Consider the following 19,725-nt stretch of genomic DNA (forward strand, 5'->3'; position numbering starts at 1 on the left):
TTAAATTCCAGACTTGCTATTCAAACCCTTTAGTTTTTATTTCAATATTCAGATTTTATACTTCTCAAAATTAGAAAAATCTTTTTCTCTCCCTTCACCTCATTTAAAATTACAATTAAATAATTTTACATTGTTTCTCATATGATAACCTTTGATTAGTACCAGAAAGTTCAATATAGCCTTCCCAATTGAAAGTAAGTAAAACATGCATGAAGCAGTGCCTGACACTGAGTGATGTACTGTTCTTGAAAAGATCCTGCTTTTTTAAACACATTTTTATGTTAATGATTAGTCTTTATCGTTCTAAGAATCCATACAAAAAGATTGATAATAGATCATGTCAGATCTGGCATCTTTTTTTAATTTGCCGTGCTTCCTTACTTACATGATTTTTGCCATTAACATTTACTCTTGTGAAGCACCAAGGCTAAATTATCTGGCAGTCTGATATGTAATTTGCAATCGAGTAAAAACATTTTATTGCCGATATTATTAAATTTGACTTACTATTTTAAAATATCTTTCAGAAACATATGTTAATTCACTTTTACTTAGTTCTTACCAGCACTACATTTTTCATCTACTAGTGTCAAATGACTTGAAAAATCCCTGGATGCTGTGTGCTCTAATTTCTTGTGTGATCAATTAATAAATAATAAGGAGGGAAAAATAAACTTTTTTTTCCTTTGCTGTCACTTTCTTGCCTGATTAGTAGTAAAAAGAATCTTCTAAAATGAAAAAAATGGCACTAGATTTAATCAGAGAAACAAAACAAATCCCATCACATTCACACACACACACACACACACACACACACACACACACACACACATTCATGTCAACCTTCTTCCGTCAGGTTAGAAAGAACATTCCTATTTACATTAATACAGAGCATATTTGTTTTCACGTGACGATACAAGTCACTGTATTTTGTTGCAGATGTAACAAATAGAATTACAGCTGTTCTTTATTTGATCTTCTAAAGATCCAAAGATGTTCAAGGATTCAGTTTGCTCTGTCTTCCCCATAGTGTCATCCGTTATTTGGGAAGGAGACCTAATTTGCAACAGATACAAAACTATTTGTCATTTTGCGAGTTTGCCAAAAATAAATGAAACTATTAATTACTACATTTTTGAGCAGCTGTTAATAAATTGGGATAACTGTTCATTAGAGTACTGGTTAATGACGTGGACTGTATTTGGCTAGTGTTGCTTTTCACAGAAATGTATCAACAAAATTAAGTGCATCAGCAAAAGTAAGTGATGCTTTATTTTAATTATTTAAAATGAGACTTACTTATCCTACATTAGTAAAGATTTAATTTAAAACAAATTCTCTTTTGTCATATTAAAACTAATGATTCGGGGTTTCCCTGGTGGCGCAGTGGTTGAGAGTCCGCCTGCCGATGCAGGGGACACGGGTTCGTGCCCTGGTCCAGGAAGATCCCACATGCCGCGGAGCGGCTGCGCCCGTGAGCCATGGCCGCTGAGCCTGCGCGTCCGGAGCCTGTGCTCCGCAACGGGAGAGGCCGCAGCAGTGAGAGGCCCGCGTACCGCAAAAAAAAAAAAAAAAAAAAAAAAAAAACCAACTAATGATTCAACACCATATTTTAAAGCAAGTTATATCACTCAGCATTTTATATTCTGCGTACTTTATATTCCAAAATGATGGCTTGAAACTGCTTTTAAAATACTAATTTTCGAGATAAAATTTCTAGTCCTTTATTATTTTTCTTTTTCCAAATCTAAAATTAGCATTAAATTTTATTGTTCTAAAAACATTTACTCAATCCTCCAGATAGAAAAGTATCTTTTAGATTATTTTAATTCATTCTTCTGTATGTGTGAATGAACAATTAGGGAGTATTCACACATTCCCTTTAATTAGAATGTATGCATTCCATATTTATTTAACTGGAATACATTTAATTGCACATGTGTTATAATTTTTTAAAAATTTGAATAGCTTCTAGGTATAGATGTATTTAGAGTACAATAATTGGAAACATACCACATATGCAACATAAGTGCTTTCCAATGAATTTAATTAATCTGTTGTACTCCATATAACCAAATTATTGTATTTTAAAAAGGCACTGTTCTCAGAAAGTCAATTCTGCCTCCTGTCCTTTTGGCATCCTGAAATTCTACGCTTCCTTGCCAAAATTTTAAACTAATGATTATAGAGAGTTATTTTAAATTGTGATTACACTAAATAAAAGTAATTATCAGCCAGTTAGAATTTTGAGAGATTGCTTTTCAGTTTAATGTGACTAACCCACACAGAAAAGAAAAAAGGGGGATTTGCCATTTGAAATATATAATATGTCCAATGCGTAGTAAGTAAAAAAGCAATCAAGTACTCCGTGGTGAAACATTCATTTCTGTTTCCCCTTTTTCTTGAAATCTGATAGATGAACTAGATATTTTCAAATGACTAAAAGTAAGCACAGCCTCTCACCTCTGGAACAGCAGTTGAATTTGGCCACGGTCACTAATAATAAAGAATAGTTAGCATATGAAAACTGTTCCAATGACCTATAGCTGAAATAAATTTGTCTTCTGAAGTCCACTTCCTTACAGACTGGTGTCTGTTTCACAGTTGGCACTCCCCAAATTGGTCCTGTGATTAAATGGGCATGGACACGGAACTAACCTTTAACTCCCAGAGATGGTTCCCCTAGGAAATGGTGACAGCACACCTGCAGGGCCACATCACAACAGCTTGTATTGCTACTGCTGCCTGCATTAGAATTTCATTACAGGGGCATTCAGGGATCTGTTCATGCAATGTGTATATGCGCCAGAATACTTCCCAAAACAACAAGCATCCCTAACTTATTAGTAAAAGAATTGATATAAAAATTAATATTTTAAATCAGCAATATAATAAACAGGGCCACTACTTGATAATTTGTACCTTCCAGTCCCCAGAATAAACCTAATAAATCCATCTGCCACACGGAAAACACTTTCAGTTTAAAATACTCTTTTATGTCTATAGAACAGAAGTTACATCAGCTCTTAAATTTTGAGGTATGTAACTGTTTATAACATAACAGAAATCATCTGCAATCTAAAAAATTTAATGAGTACATAAGTAATTAGAATGTTTTAATGTTTCACTTAATAATGTATAAATATATTCAAATATTAAGCTATTAACTATCACTTGTTTTAGCTAATTTTAATTATCTTTCACTTCTGAGCCAATTTAAAAATAAGTTCAAATATCACAAAATAATGTCCCATACAGTTAGAGCTATGTATTTAAAAGAATCCATTTCTTCATAATCAGTATTTTTCCTTGCCCTTTCTCTTTAGAAATATTTTTTCATCACCCCATAGTGACTTGTTTGTATACTAAGATATTGTTGGGAATTTATCTTTTGTTTATTTCATATACTTCTGATCAATTCCAACTCATGCCCAATTATATTACACTAAATTAACATAATTCAACAGATGTTGATATTTAAATGTTTTCTGGCATTCAAATCTTGGACAGCTGTCTTCGAGCTTGGGGAAAAGGCAAACATTTAGAATTAAATGCTGAGCATATGCTTAAATTACTAATTAGAAAGATGGAATAAAAACTCTGCATTATCCTTTCTAAGGACAATAAACCTCAGGTAGGGATTTCTGTAATCTTTTTATATCAGGTTATAGTCCAAGGATGTATACAGACTAGATGACATGGACTTCATGGATAACTTCATTTAATTTCAGATTTGATCACTTTAAAATTATGGAGAGTCTCACTAAAATATGAAAAACCTACAATGGCTTCATACTGGCAGTCTTAAGAGTTGAAAAGATGCCTTTTCACTTGCAATGTCAGGATGGTAAAAGCAGTTTTTAACAATATTTTATTATGGAAAATGTCATCATAACCAGAAATACAGAGAAAACTATAAGCTCAAAACTGCAGCTGTCAAAAGTGTCTTAGGTAATTACATGTGGCCAACCTTGTTTCATCTATATCTTATTTGGATTGAAATATATCAGTATGTTTCTCTAAAAAATAACAGTCTCTTAAGGAAAAAAAAAACCACCATACCATTATCACATCTATTAAAAAAGCAATAATTCTTTAATATATATGAATGTATATGTATATGTGTGTTTAATTACAGCTGATACTCAGATGTCTCCAATTATTTCATAATCTTTTGTCTTATACGTTATTTAAATTGGGATCCAAATGAGATCTATCTGTTAAAATTGGTTGACATATATATATCTCAAGTTCCCATTGATTTATAGGCCCTCCTCCCCCTTTGTTTTTTCCTTGAAATTTTTTGTTTGAAGAAGTTAGATCAGCAGGTTCGATTCCTGGTCAGGAAACTAAGATACCGCACACCATGTGGTGTGGCAAAAAACAAAAAAAAACAAGAAGAAAAATATGTCAGATTGTTTGTCCTATAAAGTTTCCCACATCTGAGGAATGTTGCTGATTTTATCCATGCGGTGTCATTTAACCTATTCCTCTGTCCCTTGAGTTTTCTGCGGTGGGTATTTCGAGCTAGAGAATTGATTTGATTCAGGTTCAGTTTTGTTGTTTTGTTTTGGCAAAACTGTTCCAGAGGTGGTGGCCTAGACTTCTCTCCCTTCCACATCTCTTTCTGTGATTTATTAGCCATAAAGATGGTTACCCCAATTCATTCACTAAGGGTCACGGAACGGTGATATGTTAATTCTGTCCTCTCACTTTGGTTCATTAATTGGATTACTTCTGTTTCAAACTTTAGCCCCTTCAAATACTTGATTACTCTGAGCTACAGATCATGTAGGTAAAGCAAGATAAATACTTGCTCCTTTTCCTTTAGCCATCAGTTTTCAAAATTAATTGATTTCCTTACACTTTCTGGAGGTGACTGGTGAAATTTTGTTCTAATTTTTTTAACTCATTGATTTAAACAGATCCCATGTGTTTCAGTCCATTTGTTATCATCCTAATTGATGTTAAAATTGTCCCATCTTTGGGCAATGGGAGACTATTTAAATGCGTTCCTGAGTCTGTTTCCTTGCTACGAGACTTTGCTGTCTTCCTTGCTTTCTGGTATGTTTATATTTCCAAGGCTACCTTGGACCTTTCCTGACCTAGACCAAGAATCAGCCATTTCTTTAAGAAGTGCTGATTCGTTTACTGGGAAATAATTTTAGAACCCACAATCCGCGTTTTAGGGGTGTCATTATTTCGAGGCCTTTTTAGTGAAATACTTAGACTTTTTTTTTTTAACAAATTAGCTCATACTGATAGTTCCAGTTCAAATTCAAGACTTCATTGTTTTTATATTTTCCATCATTAGCTCTAATCTATCTTTTTTCAACATAAAAAATATTACCTCTGGTGACAGCATAATAATTGTTCGTTTTATTGATCCCACCATACATACACAGTATTTTCAGAATCACCATACCATCATGACCACTGATAAAATAACTACTGAAAATAGTTTAAGTTTTTCCCTTTTTCTAATCTTTTTGTACTTTGCCTATATTTCACTAGGAATGCACAAATTCCTGTGTTTTAAAGTCACTTGAAATAGTTTCTAAGTATAGATATACTAATCCATAGTTAGGTTCATTAGTTTCATTTTAGTTTTCAGAGACTGCTTTTTAAAATTTTATTGTTTTATAATAATATAAAAATAGTTACAGGTTCCACAATCAAATCTCCTCAAGAAGTTACTGTCAAAGAAGTCTAACTTCTATTCAGTCCTCACCACTTGTTCCCCTCCCCCCGTCATATAGGTAGCTATTGCTTTGTTTTCTTTTGTTTATGGTTTACCCTTCCATTGGCTTTTTTTTTTCTATTTTTAAGATAAGCAGACATATCTTTCTCTCCCTATTTTTCCATTTCTTTTTCTCTCACTCTCACTCTAGTATACCGTTTGATTTTTAGGAGGGCTTATTTTTTGTAATAATTATCTTTATTTTAATACTTTTATGTAACAGCCTTTGTCCCCTTCCCCTTTTGAGGGTGGGGGGCTATTTGCAGTTGGTTTTCTCCTCTGAGCAGGATTGAAATAAGCTAGGAACCTCTTTGCCCTTCTCATTCCTCTCCCACACATTTGTTTTGAAGTTAATTATTTCTCTGCTAATACCTACAGGATGGTCAGCAAATTTATTCTATTTTTCCTATATAGCTTTCATTTCTTTCCATTTTTAGGTAGTTGTACTATACGTATGTGTGTAGCATACATATAGTCTGAAGCATATAGCTATTCAATACTACACTGTAGTATTAAAGTCTGAATCATATAGCCATTCAATACTATACTGTCTCCTTAGTTTCAGTTCTAGTTGTAGTTTTAATTCAGTTCATTTAGTTTTAATTCTATGAATAAATATGTTTTTAATGATCCCTATCTTATCTGAAGTCAGTGCGTCTCTGCTCTTTCTGTTGTCTGAGGTTTATTCTCTGGTTGATTCCTCCGGCAGGTCTCATGGGAACAATGTTCCCTGAGTCCCTGCATATTATTAATGGTTTGTCCAGACCCTGTATATTTAAAGGTCACTTTGGGCAGATATACAACCCATGGCTCATATTTTCTTTCCTTAACTGTTTCAAATATATTAGTCCATTGTCTATGTAAAATGTTGTTTTCAGTGTGTGATACAGTCTGATTTTTCTCTCACATATAAGTGACTTGGTGTTGCCCAGATGCTCAGTATATGTTTTTCTTTTCTTTAAAACCCAACTAGACTCTATGACTAGACTCTATGCTAATGTTGGTCATTCTATGTGTTTTTCCTAAGGATGAAGTAGGCTCTTTCAGTGGTAGTTTTATTACTTTTAAAATAAATTTCAAGATTTTCTCCAATTATAATTTTTCATATTTATTTTGTTTCATTGCTTTGGTTTTGTTTCAAAATTTTCTATTATACATATATTGGATCTCCTTGCCTATCTTCAGTAGCTATCACTTTCTCTCAAATCTTTTTTTATTTTTAACGTTTTTATCCTTTGCATTTTCCATTCTTCATTATGTGCTTATCTTTTACTTCTTCATCATATTTATTTACTCTTGTGTCCTAGTTCAGTTTCATTTCTGAAGTGATTTTTTTTTTTTGCCTTTTATTTCTGTTGTTTTCTGAATGCTGTCATCTCTCTGGCTAGTTATTGTTGTCCAAGCGTTTTGGGTTATCCTACATGTTATTATGTGGATTCAAAAACCACAGTGTCACTGCCACCATATTCTCAGAATACTCAAGTTATGACTTTTTTTTAGAATTACAGGAATCCAGGACTTCTACATAACATGCCTATATTTAAGTGGCAAAATAAGTGATTAGAGTAAGTGGTCAGGTTTACATTTCTCTACTGATACAATAGCAGGTCATGGTTTTCTAGTCTTTTAGTATGATATTGCTTATGTTTCTTTTGAAAAATGATGTTCGGGGACTTCCCTCGTGGTCCAGTGGGTAAGACTCCGTGCTCCCAATGCAGGGGGTCCAGGTTCGATCCCTGGTCAGAGAACTAGATCCCACATGCACGCCACAACTAAGAGTTCATACTGCAACTAAGAAGGCTGCATGCCACAACTAAAAGATCCCTCATGCCACAACTAAGACCTGGCACAGCCAAAATAAATAATAAATAAATAAATATTAAGAAGAAAATGATGTTCGTGCTCAATTTCCACACAACTTTAAGGACATTTTGTTGCAAGTGAATAAAAGGCACTGGGCCAGGTGATACGTGTGGAACCAGGATTTGATATCCTGGTCAAGAAACCCTAGGCACTATCCTTTACTCCTTTCAGTCTCTCACTCGTGTCCCCTTCATTCATTCCCCACAGCCCAGCCAGAATGGCATTTGGAAATCCCATATGTATTTGAGTGTTCTTAAACATTCTTAATGGCTTCCCATTGCCCTTAGGATCAAGTCCTAAACATGGTTTGTAAGGCCTTTCTTGGTCTTACAGTTCTTACTATTCCAGCATCATCTCCAATTACTCTTTGCCTTGAACACTATATACCAGTTCATATAATAGTTCATATAGGGCTTCTCTGGTGGCACAGTGGTTGAGAGTCTGCCTGCCGATGCAGGGGACACGGGTTCGTGCCCCGGTCCGGGAGCATCCCACATGCCGCGGAGCGGCTGGGCCCGTGAGCCATGGCCGCTGAGCCTGCGCGTCCGGAGCCTGTGCTCTGCAGCGGGAGAGGCCACAACGGTGAGAGGCCCACGTACCGCAAAAAAAAAAAATAGTTCATATAATAGTACCATAAAATTTACTGTGTTAATGATGTATAGTAGTACCTCCATATCCACAGGGGATTGGTTCTAAGACCCCCTCCCTCATGAGTACCAAAATCCACAAATGCTCAATTCCCATATATAAAATGGCATATTCCCATATATAAAATGGTATAGTATTTGTAAATAACCTACACATATCCCCCCTTATACTTTAAATCATCTGTAGATTACTTATAATACCCAATACAATGTAAATGCTATGTAAATAGTTGCTGGCACACAGAAAATTCAAGTTTTGCTTTTGGGGACTTTCTAGAATTTTTTTTTTCCAAATATTTTTGATCCTAGATTGGTTGAATCCGCAGATGCAGAACTTGTGGATACTGAGGGAAAACTGTATTTTATTTTAACTCATTTAATTTCCAAAATTACCCTATGAGGTAGAGATTCTTATTATCCTCATTTTACATATGAGGAAACAGAGAGAGGAGTTAAATAACTTTCCCAGCTCAAATGGTAGATAATATGTACAGCAGTGTCCTTTTTATTTTCCAAGTCTTACTTCTAAGGCGTATAAAAATTAACTTGACCGTTTTCTCAAATCTAGTAACGAAAAACCATTAACTCTTCTGAAGTAGTAATTTTTAAACATTATTTAGATCACTTATACATTGCTTAGCAAAAATAAAGTGACATTTTGACTGATCACAGCTAATATGATTTTTATTTGATCATCTGGCATTTGTTTTCTGAAAATTAAAAAATGTAGAGGCTTCCGTGGTTTTCCAAAGAAATTCATTATGTAAATGAAAAAAGAGGAAAGAGTTTATATTTGACATTTAATTTCTGTATACTGTTTCTTCACGGACATTTAAAGGCAATAGACCTCCCAGATACAGAGAGTAATAGACCTGGTTTACCAAAATTTTAAAGGATGTTTGGTTCTAAGATCTTGATGGCAAAACTAATCCTGAATATAAGCTAAGGCACTCCAACTCTGCAAGTGTTTCAATTGAATTGAATGAGGAGAATCCTGAAGTACTCTTCCTCCTAATTATTGAACATTAGTGTTCCTGTAGTCATCACAAGCTTCCTGTTACCTTACCTAGCTAATACTGTATATATTTCACAGTCTAGCAAACATTTGCTAACAAGTCTGCAGAAATTTTATGTACGTAAATGTTCATTCATCTGCCAAAAGCTATCATGGAAGTGTGGAGTAACTGAAGGCATTCCTTTCACAAAGTTACACTTAGTGAAATGCAAAATTATGTAGAAAGGGAAACACTTTACCATCAAGGTACCTGCATATACTTTAAAAGCTGGTTTACATGTAAAAGCTTGGTTTTGCAGATATTTGTATCCCGAAGCCCAAGATATGAACCAAATAAGTTTTGTGGTCTTCTATTTCCATAAGTAAACATTTCTTTATTATAGCAATTGGAACCTCAATAAAAATACTGATTATCAGAAAGACAAGTTACTCTAAAAACTCTGGCATGCCTTGTTAAATTTCATTCAACAACTATTCAATAAGTACCTGAATTGGCAAGGCTTGTAAGAGACAAGGGAAATTTACTTTAAAAAATAAAACAGATATGGACCCCACTGCCTTCAAGGAATATACAGTCTGGTTAGAGGATTAGTTCATGTACATATATAGCCTTAGTTGAAGGCAGAAAACATTGTTTTCTCCAAGGAGTGAGAAATTATTCTGGCAATGGCAATCAGAAGAGGCTGCATAAAGGAGGTGGCATTTTAACTGGGTCATAGCATCCCAATTGAATTCCATCAATAAGCAATAATTTAACCTAAATTCAAGTAAGTTTATATTAAATGGTAATGCTGTCTGACATATTCTAAAGTAGAAATAACTCCTTACATCTTTCAGAAGTTTAAGACATTCTGGCCCGTTATTAAAATAACCAGTTTCAATACTGGTTATGGAGAGAAAAGTGGCAACCCTGTTTTCCTTTGCTTTTCAGTATTCTTACTCAGCAGATGCCCATTACAGCATATAGAATTATGACATCACTTTAAGTCCCCTCTCAACAAGCAAAGTCACGGACACTTTACACAAGTCAAAGCTGAGCTCAGTCTTAAGCCTGTATCTGCCAACTCAATCATGCGAGTGAATTGTAGACTCTCTTGAATGAGCAAAACCTCTCAACTTCAAGATCTGCCTTGGAAATGTATCTACATTTGATTCCATCTCTTCATTCTGACTACAGCTGCAATAAAATCCAGAATTATATCTACAAAAAAATATGGTCAGGCATTTTTCCACTGAATTTAATCATCGGTGTAGTTGACAAACTGGTTAATTCAGTCAAACAGGCAGCTTCATTCTTTTTTTCCTAGAGAATTTAAAATAATTATGAATGGACAGACTTGTTGAATTCCTTAACACTTGATGCTACAAGGGGATGTCCTCTCCTCCCACTCCTTTATAGGGTCCAGCTCCCACCATATTGAATTGCTTACAGAGCCCCAGATACAGCACGTCATGTGGGCCTTTGTGCCTCTTCAGATGTGTTCTCTCAGCTAAGGGCCTAGAATGCCTTACATGCCTGCTTGGAATTCTCTTTGAATATGGAGTTGAAATCATTTTCCCCCATGACTTTAACCCCTAGCAGATGAAAGCCGTATCTTTTTTATTTCTCGATCCTGTTTTATGGCATGGCGAACATTACATTTTCAGTAGATGTTTATTAAATGGAGTATAATAACTGAGTTGAATGAGGTACTATGGTATAGGGGGAAAAAATGATTCTTTCGAGGCAAGTGTTCCTTGGTTCAAATATGAGAACTTTATATTCTGTTTATGTGATCTATGACAAGTATCAGTTTCTCTGGACCTCAGGTTCCTCAGACCTGGGTTTTTGTGAGGATTAAACAAGACAGTATGTGAAAATGTTTAGCCTAATACCCCATATATAGCTGACAGTCAATAAGCTTGGATGTTCCTGGTAATTTAGATAATAAATTCTAAGACTTCAGAAACCAACATGTATTCAAAATAATTTTTTAAGATAATAAAATATATTCTCTGTCCTGCCCTTTTAACCCCATTATTCCCTGAAGCTGGTAAAGGAAAGAAACTCAGCACTTTTGTTCCAAAATGCTACTGAATTTAAAGCTGGGTTTAGAGTCAGAAATTATCAAATAGGACAATAAGTAAAAAGTCAATTCGACAGATATATTCAAATATTATATACTGCACTGAATGAAGTGGATATGAAAATGAGTAATGCATGGACTTCACTTTAAAAAGTTAAGAATATGAGGAATACCATAATTTTATTAATAGTTATAAAATGGCAACAATACCAAATACCACCTTGGGAAACATTTCATAGTGTCTGATCAGAGAGAGAATGTGGGATTATATCTGCGTCTGTAGTCTGATCTGATGGTTCTTTTATGTAAGATGCAAGATGTTACCAGGACCAACATCCCAATTTTTTAAATATAGACACATATCTTCTTGCATTTAATGGAGATATCCAAAAGAATCATTTATTTTGAGTATTTTTTTATCTCTCCTAAGAGTCAATACTAGCTTTATCATTTTTTTAAGGAAATTAGAATAAACTTATTGTTGAAACTCTATGCTGAATGTCAATGATAATCAGATTCCAGAAATGTATAGTTATAGCTAGAAATCAAGTAAATTAAGTCAATATCAGTTTACTAAGTGCCTATTTTTCCTAGGTACTATGGTGTGAAGAATAAAAGAATACTCCAAGATGCCTCAAATATCTTAGATTCTGCCTGGAGAGACAATATCAAAATTTGAACTCAGGCGAAATGAATTTTTCTCCATTTCCATAAAGTGGTGGCCTGCTGCTATAACTGTGTGGATTTATTACATCGTATAGTAATTTCTTATTCATGTGTGTCTCCTGCATTAGGCCATGAGCCCCTCAATGGTAGGAGCTCTTATCCTTCTTTGTGTTTCGTTTAGCGTCTAGTAAAATACATGATTCATAGTCAAGTTTTGTTAATTGTTAAATGAGTATTTTTGAGTGAATTTAAATAACAGTTCAAGAAAATGTTATCCTAAAAAATGCATGATTGATTGCCAAGTGGAACGTGGAGGCAACAGTTGTTACTGAAGTTTGATTTGTTTTAGTTCAATAAATATTTACTGTTTTGCTCATAGATGAGAGGCACAACTAGCTTCTGTGAATTAGACATGGTGCTTGGCCTAAAATTGTTTCCAGCGTATACTTTGATCCACTCTAATCCGAAAGCAACTTGAGGACATACAGTAGGACAAGTTTAATGACAGAGATATGCACAGATAGGTAAGAAGTGTAAAGAAAAGGCACTTGGAAAGATAACGAGCTTTTAGTAAAGTTTGAAGAAGCGAAAGAACATTTAGATTTAAATGCCCTGGGAGAACTTCGAAGGGAGAAAGGGCAGGATCTCAAAGACGGCGGAATTAGGAAACATGGCAAGGAAGTTTTTTCTAGTGGGTAGAACACACTGCTCGTGTGTTAGCACGTATGCATGGACTTGGTGACTGACAATTCCTTAAAGCAAAATCAGAAGGAATTAAACAAATATGGGAAGCATGATGGCGGTACCAGGGAAGCTAAAATGTAACAGCGGTTCTCCCATAGTTTTTGAAACCTTCCTGAATAATTTGCTCTCTGAAAAGATTAACTTTCCTCCCGATGTGAGAAGGTCCTCATTCACATACACTCAGAACGTTCTAATATCTACCCGAATCGCATAAAACAACCTCCACCACTTTCAGGTACCATTTGTTTAGAATAATGAAGAGCTACAAAAAGAAGCAGCATTTAAATGAGCTGCTTAGGGATATAGACGTGTGTGTTTATTAACCCACACAAGGAGTGATATCACCAGAATCACAGACCCTCGGGGCTTTAGATGAAGCATGGAACACACCGGTGGAGAAGCAAGTCAGCTTTGAAGTGGGAAGTACCGAGTGGTGGCCAAGAGAAAAATCTGTGGCAGTGGGCTGACCTGAGAAAGTCAGTGGGTTTCAGACTCACAGGAGGCTTGTGGGTTTTTAATGAGTTTTTGAAATGAAAATGAGTGCTTTATTCTTACATGCTATGACACTTTTAAAGCCAGCAGAATCAAACGTTAAGGAAGAATTTAATTTTCCTATTAACTACCAAAAAATTCCTACTTGTTATTTAGAAATGACCCTAATTTATATCCTTATTATAGCATATTGATAGTGTTGAGATGTGATGAGCTTATACCGTCATGTGTTTATTTCGTGGCTGTTTCCTGACACTCTACACTAGGCATTCTTCTGGTTGTCTTATACCATTGTGTCCCCTGTACTGTGTGATCCTGGGTAAATTATTTCACTTCTCTGTGCCCTGGGCTTCTTATCTGTAAAGTGGGGATGGTAATAATAGTAAATTTATTAGCTAACAGTTATCAGTTGCTTAGTGTGGGCAGGCACTGCACCAAATGTTTTACACCAGTGATCTTTAAATAAAATCTTCAAAAAACCTTTGAGGTAAATACTAATCTAATCCCAATTCCTGAAGGTAAGGAAATCGAGGCAAAGGGAGTTTAAGTAACCTGCCAAAGATTGGTTAAAATCCTTCTCAAACATTGACAAATGTGGTGTAAGTTGGCCTTTTCGGAGAACTAGTTGGGAAAACAGAAATGGCGGCGTCAGAGGAAAGAAGTTCTGTCGGAGACTCAGGCAGATCAGGCCAACAGAACCTAAAGCTTCATCTAACAAACACCTCAGTTTCCCCGGTGGGAAAAGTTCCACCATGCTGTTGACAAAGAAAGACCCCCAGCTGCAAAAACCGCTTACATTTATTAACCCTCTTGTTTGCTGTTTTCTAATTCATGTCACTCATTATAATTTGTTTGTCCCATGCTCATGGTAAAAATAAAGTCCAGTATTAAGGAGAGGCATAAAGAAGAAACTTCCCACCAGATGCCATCACAGAGGAGCTAATCGTCACCAGTCTTTTGTTGCATAGTTTCCATACCTTTCAACAAATACATATGCATGGTCTATAATTTGGAAATATTAGTTTAGTTACTATGAAGAAAAGTAAAGCAGGGTGAGGAGACAGAAATGAAGGAGGTCGCTTTTTAGGTAGAACATAGGATAAGTGTAGATATTTGGATGAGGCTTTTTTTTTTTAACTTACATTATTAAATTCTATTGTTTGTGATACTGTAAAGAGAAAAGGTGGTCTATGTGTATAGCATATTTTAAATATTCCATAGAAATTTTAAGGTAGGTATTTTAGATTATGAATACTAGTTTGGTATCCATCTATAATGTTTGGTGTTAATGTCTCTGTTAATGGTTCAGAATCAGAGAGGAATCATGGACCTTCTTGCTAAAAAAGTATGCATATGCACCTTTTGCACATGATTTCATAAGGTTCCCGGACCACCTGAAGCCTCCCACCGTCTCCCCCCTTGTCACCCCCTTGCTCACTACAGTTCAGCCAAGTGGCTCTGCTCTGAGGACCCTGGAGAGTCCTTGGCTGCTGGGGCAGTGACTGGTCCCTGAGCTTCCCGAGAGCCTCCTGAAACACAGCTGTCCCTCACACTCGCTGGGAGCTCCATGGGGGACGTCCGTATTGGCATATAACCTGGCACAGAGGAAGCACACAGGAAACATTAGTTCTGGCAGCAGCCACCAGATACCTTTATGTACCAGGATAAAGCAGATCGGGAAGAAGTACGTCTGGACTTGAACTCTCAGACGAGGTGGAAGAATCACTAACAGGACAGACCCTTCTGAAGCTGTTGAGGGGAACTGCACCCTGGCAGGCAGATCATGGTTTCCAAGGGGTGGAGCCTCAGACAACAGGTAATCGGAGGTTATTGAACCGCAGAGTAAAGAACCGCCCGAGCAGGTAGGCGGTGACAGGAACGGGGGCCAGGAGCAGCTGACGCTTGGAGGTGGTCAGCCTGCAGCGTTAGAGACAGATCCAGTCACCAGGTGCATTTTAACATCTGGGCAAGTCCAGGCAATGACCTAAATCTAAAAGAACTAAGATAGGGGCTTCCCTGGTGGCGCAGTGGTTGGGAGTCCACCTGCCGATGCAGGGGACACGGGTTCGTGCCCTGGTCCGGGAAGATCCCACATGCCACGGAGCGGCTGGGCCCGTGAGCCATGGCCGCTGAGCCTGCGCGTTCGGAGCCTGTGCTCCGCAACGGGAGAGGCCACAGCAGTGAGAGGCCCGCGTACCGCAAAAAAAAAAAAAATAATAATAATAATAAAATAAAAAATAATAAAAGAACTAAGATATCAGAAGGTTTATAACGAAATAGGATATGTCCAAAGTAAAGCAAGGGTCCAAATCCTGGGACACAAGTACTGCGTCAGCACAGAGTTATAACTTAAACTACCCCCGCTGATATCAGGATTGTTCCCAAGCGAGGGGAAATGGGCTTGAGACAGAACGTGACGCTACATGACCAAAGCCACAAGAGACAGAAGGCGCCAGAACCAACAATTGATCAGGGTGTGAACATACAATACCAAATGCAAAAGGTTTATCGTGCACAAGAAGGGGCTTTGAAAGAAAACCTCATTAAAAACAAGGATTTAGGGCTTCCCTGGTGGCACAGTGGCTAAGAATCCACCTGCCAATGCAGGGGACACGGGTTCGAGCCCTGGTCCGGGAAGGTCCCACATGCCACGGAACAGCTAAGCCCGTGTGCCACGACTACTGAGCCTGCACTCTAGAGCCGGCGAGCCACAACTACTGAGCCTGCGTGCCACAACTACTGAAGCCCGCGCACCTAGAGCCCGTGCTCCGCAACAAGAGAAGCCACCACAATGAGAAGCCCACGCACCACAAAGAAGAGTAGTGTCCTGCTCGCCGCAACTAGAGAAAGCCCGCGCATAGCAACGAAGACCCAACGCAGCCAAAAATAAATAAATATAATAAATGTTCAAAAAAAAAAAAAGCAAGGATTTAATGCGATCCTGGTAGTTAAGAAATATTTATGCTCAACAGTACTTGATATGTGCATAGTGGCACAGAAGGAAAAGTGCTAGATACTGATGTTTACTCGTTCAGTTAATGTGTTGAGACATGTTGACACTGAATAAAGCGGAAGAGGGGGTGATTTGGATCTAGAAGGGAAAGTTCACGTAGGGCTGGATTTGCACCGATTGCTCCTCCAGTGACACCAGAGACCCGCTTCATTTCGGTGCAGCTGATACCCTGTCCAGGCTTATATTTTTCTAACTGACAGTGAGTGTTCTTGCCAAATGCCAGGGCCCATAGTCACATCTGTTTGTCTCTCCTCTGCAGCTTGTCCGAGGCTGCTTGGGAACGCATCTTATCCAGGGGGCAGCTTTCACTAGGCCTAATTCTCTGAAAAGCCAAATGCGCGTACAACGAAGAGACAAGTTCCTCTTGCCTCCTCTTTAATATTATTGTGTTTGACACTGCCTGCTTCAGCCCTTGTCAGCCCTTGTCAAAAGACAGGTTCTCAGGCAAGGTGGTCCTCCCTAGTATTCTTTTGTCTCTGCTTTGTGAGGTTTTTTTAGATTTTTTATAGCTTTGTTTTTTCCTTTTTTTTTTCCTCTGGATGAAATGCCCACTTTCCCGCCGCCACCCCTTTTAAAAGGATGACGGGATACCAAGTGAAGTCTGGCTCAAAAGCAGAACAAAACGAAGATTTCCCTTTGAGCTCTGCTTTCTAATATTTAATAGGAAAATTTTCAGAATGAGTACAATGGGAAACAGTGTTTCAAATCATAGCTGACACTGCTTATTAAATCCATAACAAAAAAGCATTATTTCTTTAGCCTTTCCACTTAAAGATATGTGTGTGTTTACCCCTAGTATTTTAAGGTGTTAGTAGTTACAAAGTTACCAGGTTCTGCCTTTTTCCCCTCTTTCCACCCAAGCAAAGGCTCTCACTGACACAAATACACTGATACTAGGGCTGATGGGTAATTTCCTAACAGTGCCTTACAAAAGGACCTTAACATTTTTTAACAAATTTGGGTCTGTTCATAGGACAACATATGGTCATTCTTCAAAACACCACAGCAAAAACAAACAAACAAAAACCAAAAATTGCCAGCCATCACCTTGAATAATAATCCACGTGTTCTGCTTTGCAAAGACAAATGACTCATTTAGGCTGAAGTAACTAGGCTGCCTTTGAGACGTTCATTGATTTTAAATAAAAAAAAAACAGCTGCTCTGTTTTGCATTAAGAATGACAACTAAATAACGGAGTAGACCTTGCTTAGTGTTATCTATAGCCACTCCGTTGCACCTGTCTGAAGGAAAGCGGGGAGGACAGGCTTAAATGAGTAATCTTACTGATCAATAATCCCGATCTCTCAATGTGCTGTAGCAGGTAGTCAATTCTTGATAGAATTACTGAAATACAGCTCGCTGTTTTTCTTATGGCTCAGGTCTTTGGGTTCAGTGTACTGACTTTATTAACTTTAACTTTATTCTCCTTGAATGTTTGTCTCTTTTCCTTTATGTAGCTACCTTGGGGGTGGGGGAGGGGAGTTGAAGGAAAATGTGCTGTTTCACTTGTTCTGTACAGATACCCAAAAGGGAATTTGGGGTCCAGCAGATGAGAAAAAGGCTTAGAAGAGGGAGTTGTTCTTGGAATTTGTTTTTCACCCTCTTTGTAAACAGGCGTTCCTAATAAATTTGAACAGTGTAAGAAAAATAATAAAGTTTTAAAGGCGATATGGACTTGGGAGAATGGTTTTTCAAGCAATTAGAAGACTCCGGTTACATACAACTAGTGCAAGAACAATGTAAGTAGAAACTAGCCATCTTAATAGTCACAATGAACAGCTACTGTGTATTCTAATGATCCCTAAAAAGGTATTTCTTCAGAAGAAGTTTCGTTGTGTGGCATGATATTATTCTTAATTATAACAGAGACTGATAACCTGGAAGGAACTTTGTGTCTGGACTACTCACAAACCCGGTTACTCTCCCAACCCCAACTCGTCAGCATCCCATGAATCTGGCCAGCTTGCTTCTGCTAAATGATCTTTAATGACCCCACAGCAGCTATAAAATCCAAACACCTTCACGGGGCAAATGTGGCACATATGGCCCATGGTCGAGCCCCAGCGTTCTTCTTCCGTCCTATTATATAGTTCCTTCTGTAAACACTGCTACCCACACATCCTGAACTACTCAAAATTCTCTGAACAGAACAAACTCTTTATCATTTAGAAATGCTTTCAGCAACAGGTATAGAAAACCTGACCAGCAGTGGCTTATTCTAAGAATATTTATGTTTTAACAAGAGTATAAGAAGTAGATAGTCCATGGGTTGGTTTTCACAGCTCCATAACAGAAGGGCCACACTCCAGAATTCGGGTTCCCACTTTGTTCCCACTTTCAGAATGTTACTTTCCCCTCCTCAGCTAGTCCTGTTAGCCGCGCCTGTCTGGTACATGCTCTGCGGAAGGTGAACTACTCCAGTCTTTTTTCTAGGGGAGAGGTTTCAAGAGGGATCGGAGATGTGTGAGGATAATGTTGTACAAATAGGTAAAATCATGTCTCTTTTACAGATATAAAATGAATATGCATTTGAGATTTTAACTCATTGATCAATGAGGGAACCAGGCAGATGTTATAATGGGTTCAAAGGAGAAATGAAAGAAGCACAAATGTATATAGAGTAAGGAAGATTGAATGAAAGTACCAACGGGTGCAAACTGGCTTTTCCACGGCCGGGAGGATTGTCCTTCCTCAGGACAGAACTCATTTGCATTACTGCAGACAAGAGTTATTTTCCATTGCTTTCAGTTATCTATAACTTAGAGTTGTAAAATAGCTCCCATAGAATCAGAATCAGGTGAGTAGAAGAGTGTACTCTATAGTTTTCCATTGAAGCACCGACTTTTCCCTACAGAGAAAAAAGGTATAGTCAGTAAACGCTTAGAATTGTTTTAAGGACTAAATATCATAATCTCTAGTAATATTAAGAAAGTTCATTGTGCCTGCCACTAATTATTTCATATATTTTGACTTAATCTCCCCACTCAGACTTAAAACTCTTCCAATAATAAGAACTGAACTTTCCATTTCGTTGGTATCTTCCACTTCCTTTTTCCTCATCTTCACCATCACTATGGAGTCTTATGCTAACTCAGCAGTAGATACTAATAATTGCTTGCTGGATAAGTGAGTTCATTAATTTTTTATAAAAAGGATGTGATACTGGGCTTCCCTGGTGGCGCAGTGGTTGAGAGTCCGCCTGCCGAAGATGTGACTTTTAAATTTTTTTAATTTCAATATAGCTTTAAAAATATATAAATATATATAAATATAAAATATAAATGTTTATAAAATAAATATATATAATATATATTATACCTATATAAAATAAATATAGCTATTTATTTTTTCTTGGTATTATGAGCCAAAACCACACTTCAAAATCCAATAACAATGTTATCATTATACATACTAGTTATACACACTAGTAAACATTTTGACGTGTGTGTATGTATTTCTGCAAAGTTAATCATTAATT

At 37.0% G+C, this 19,725-nt stretch overlaps 1 protein-coding gene across 3 annotated transcripts in view; it reads left to right on the forward strand.

The window, feature by feature from the left end:
* Nucleotides 1-19,725, forward strand: part of GPATCH2 (G-patch domain containing 2) — a 169,374-nt gene that overhangs the window by 129,548 nt on the left and 20,101 nt on the right. The window contains exon 9 of one of the 3 annotated variants that reach the window (XM_024739205.1): nucleotides 11,926-12,336. The exons of the other annotated variants lie outside the window; for them this stretch is intronic. Coding sequence (XP_024594973.1) covers nucleotides 11,926-12,010 — 85 coding nt within the window. The 3' untranslated portion in view covers nucleotides 12,011-12,336. Of the gene's footprint in view, nucleotides 1-11,925; nucleotides 12,337-19,725 lie in introns of those variants that run through there. 3 annotated transcript variants of the gene reach the window in all.

This window comes from Neophocaena asiaeorientalis, unplaced genomic scaffold (assembly GCF_003031525.2).
Source record: "Neophocaena asiaeorientalis asiaeorientalis breed wild unplaced genomic scaffold, Neophocaena_asiaeorientalis_V1.1 scaffold477, whole genome shotgun sequence".
NCBI classification, from domain to species: Eukaryota; Metazoa; Chordata; class Mammalia; order Artiodactyla; family Phocoenidae; genus Neophocaena; species Neophocaena asiaeorientalis.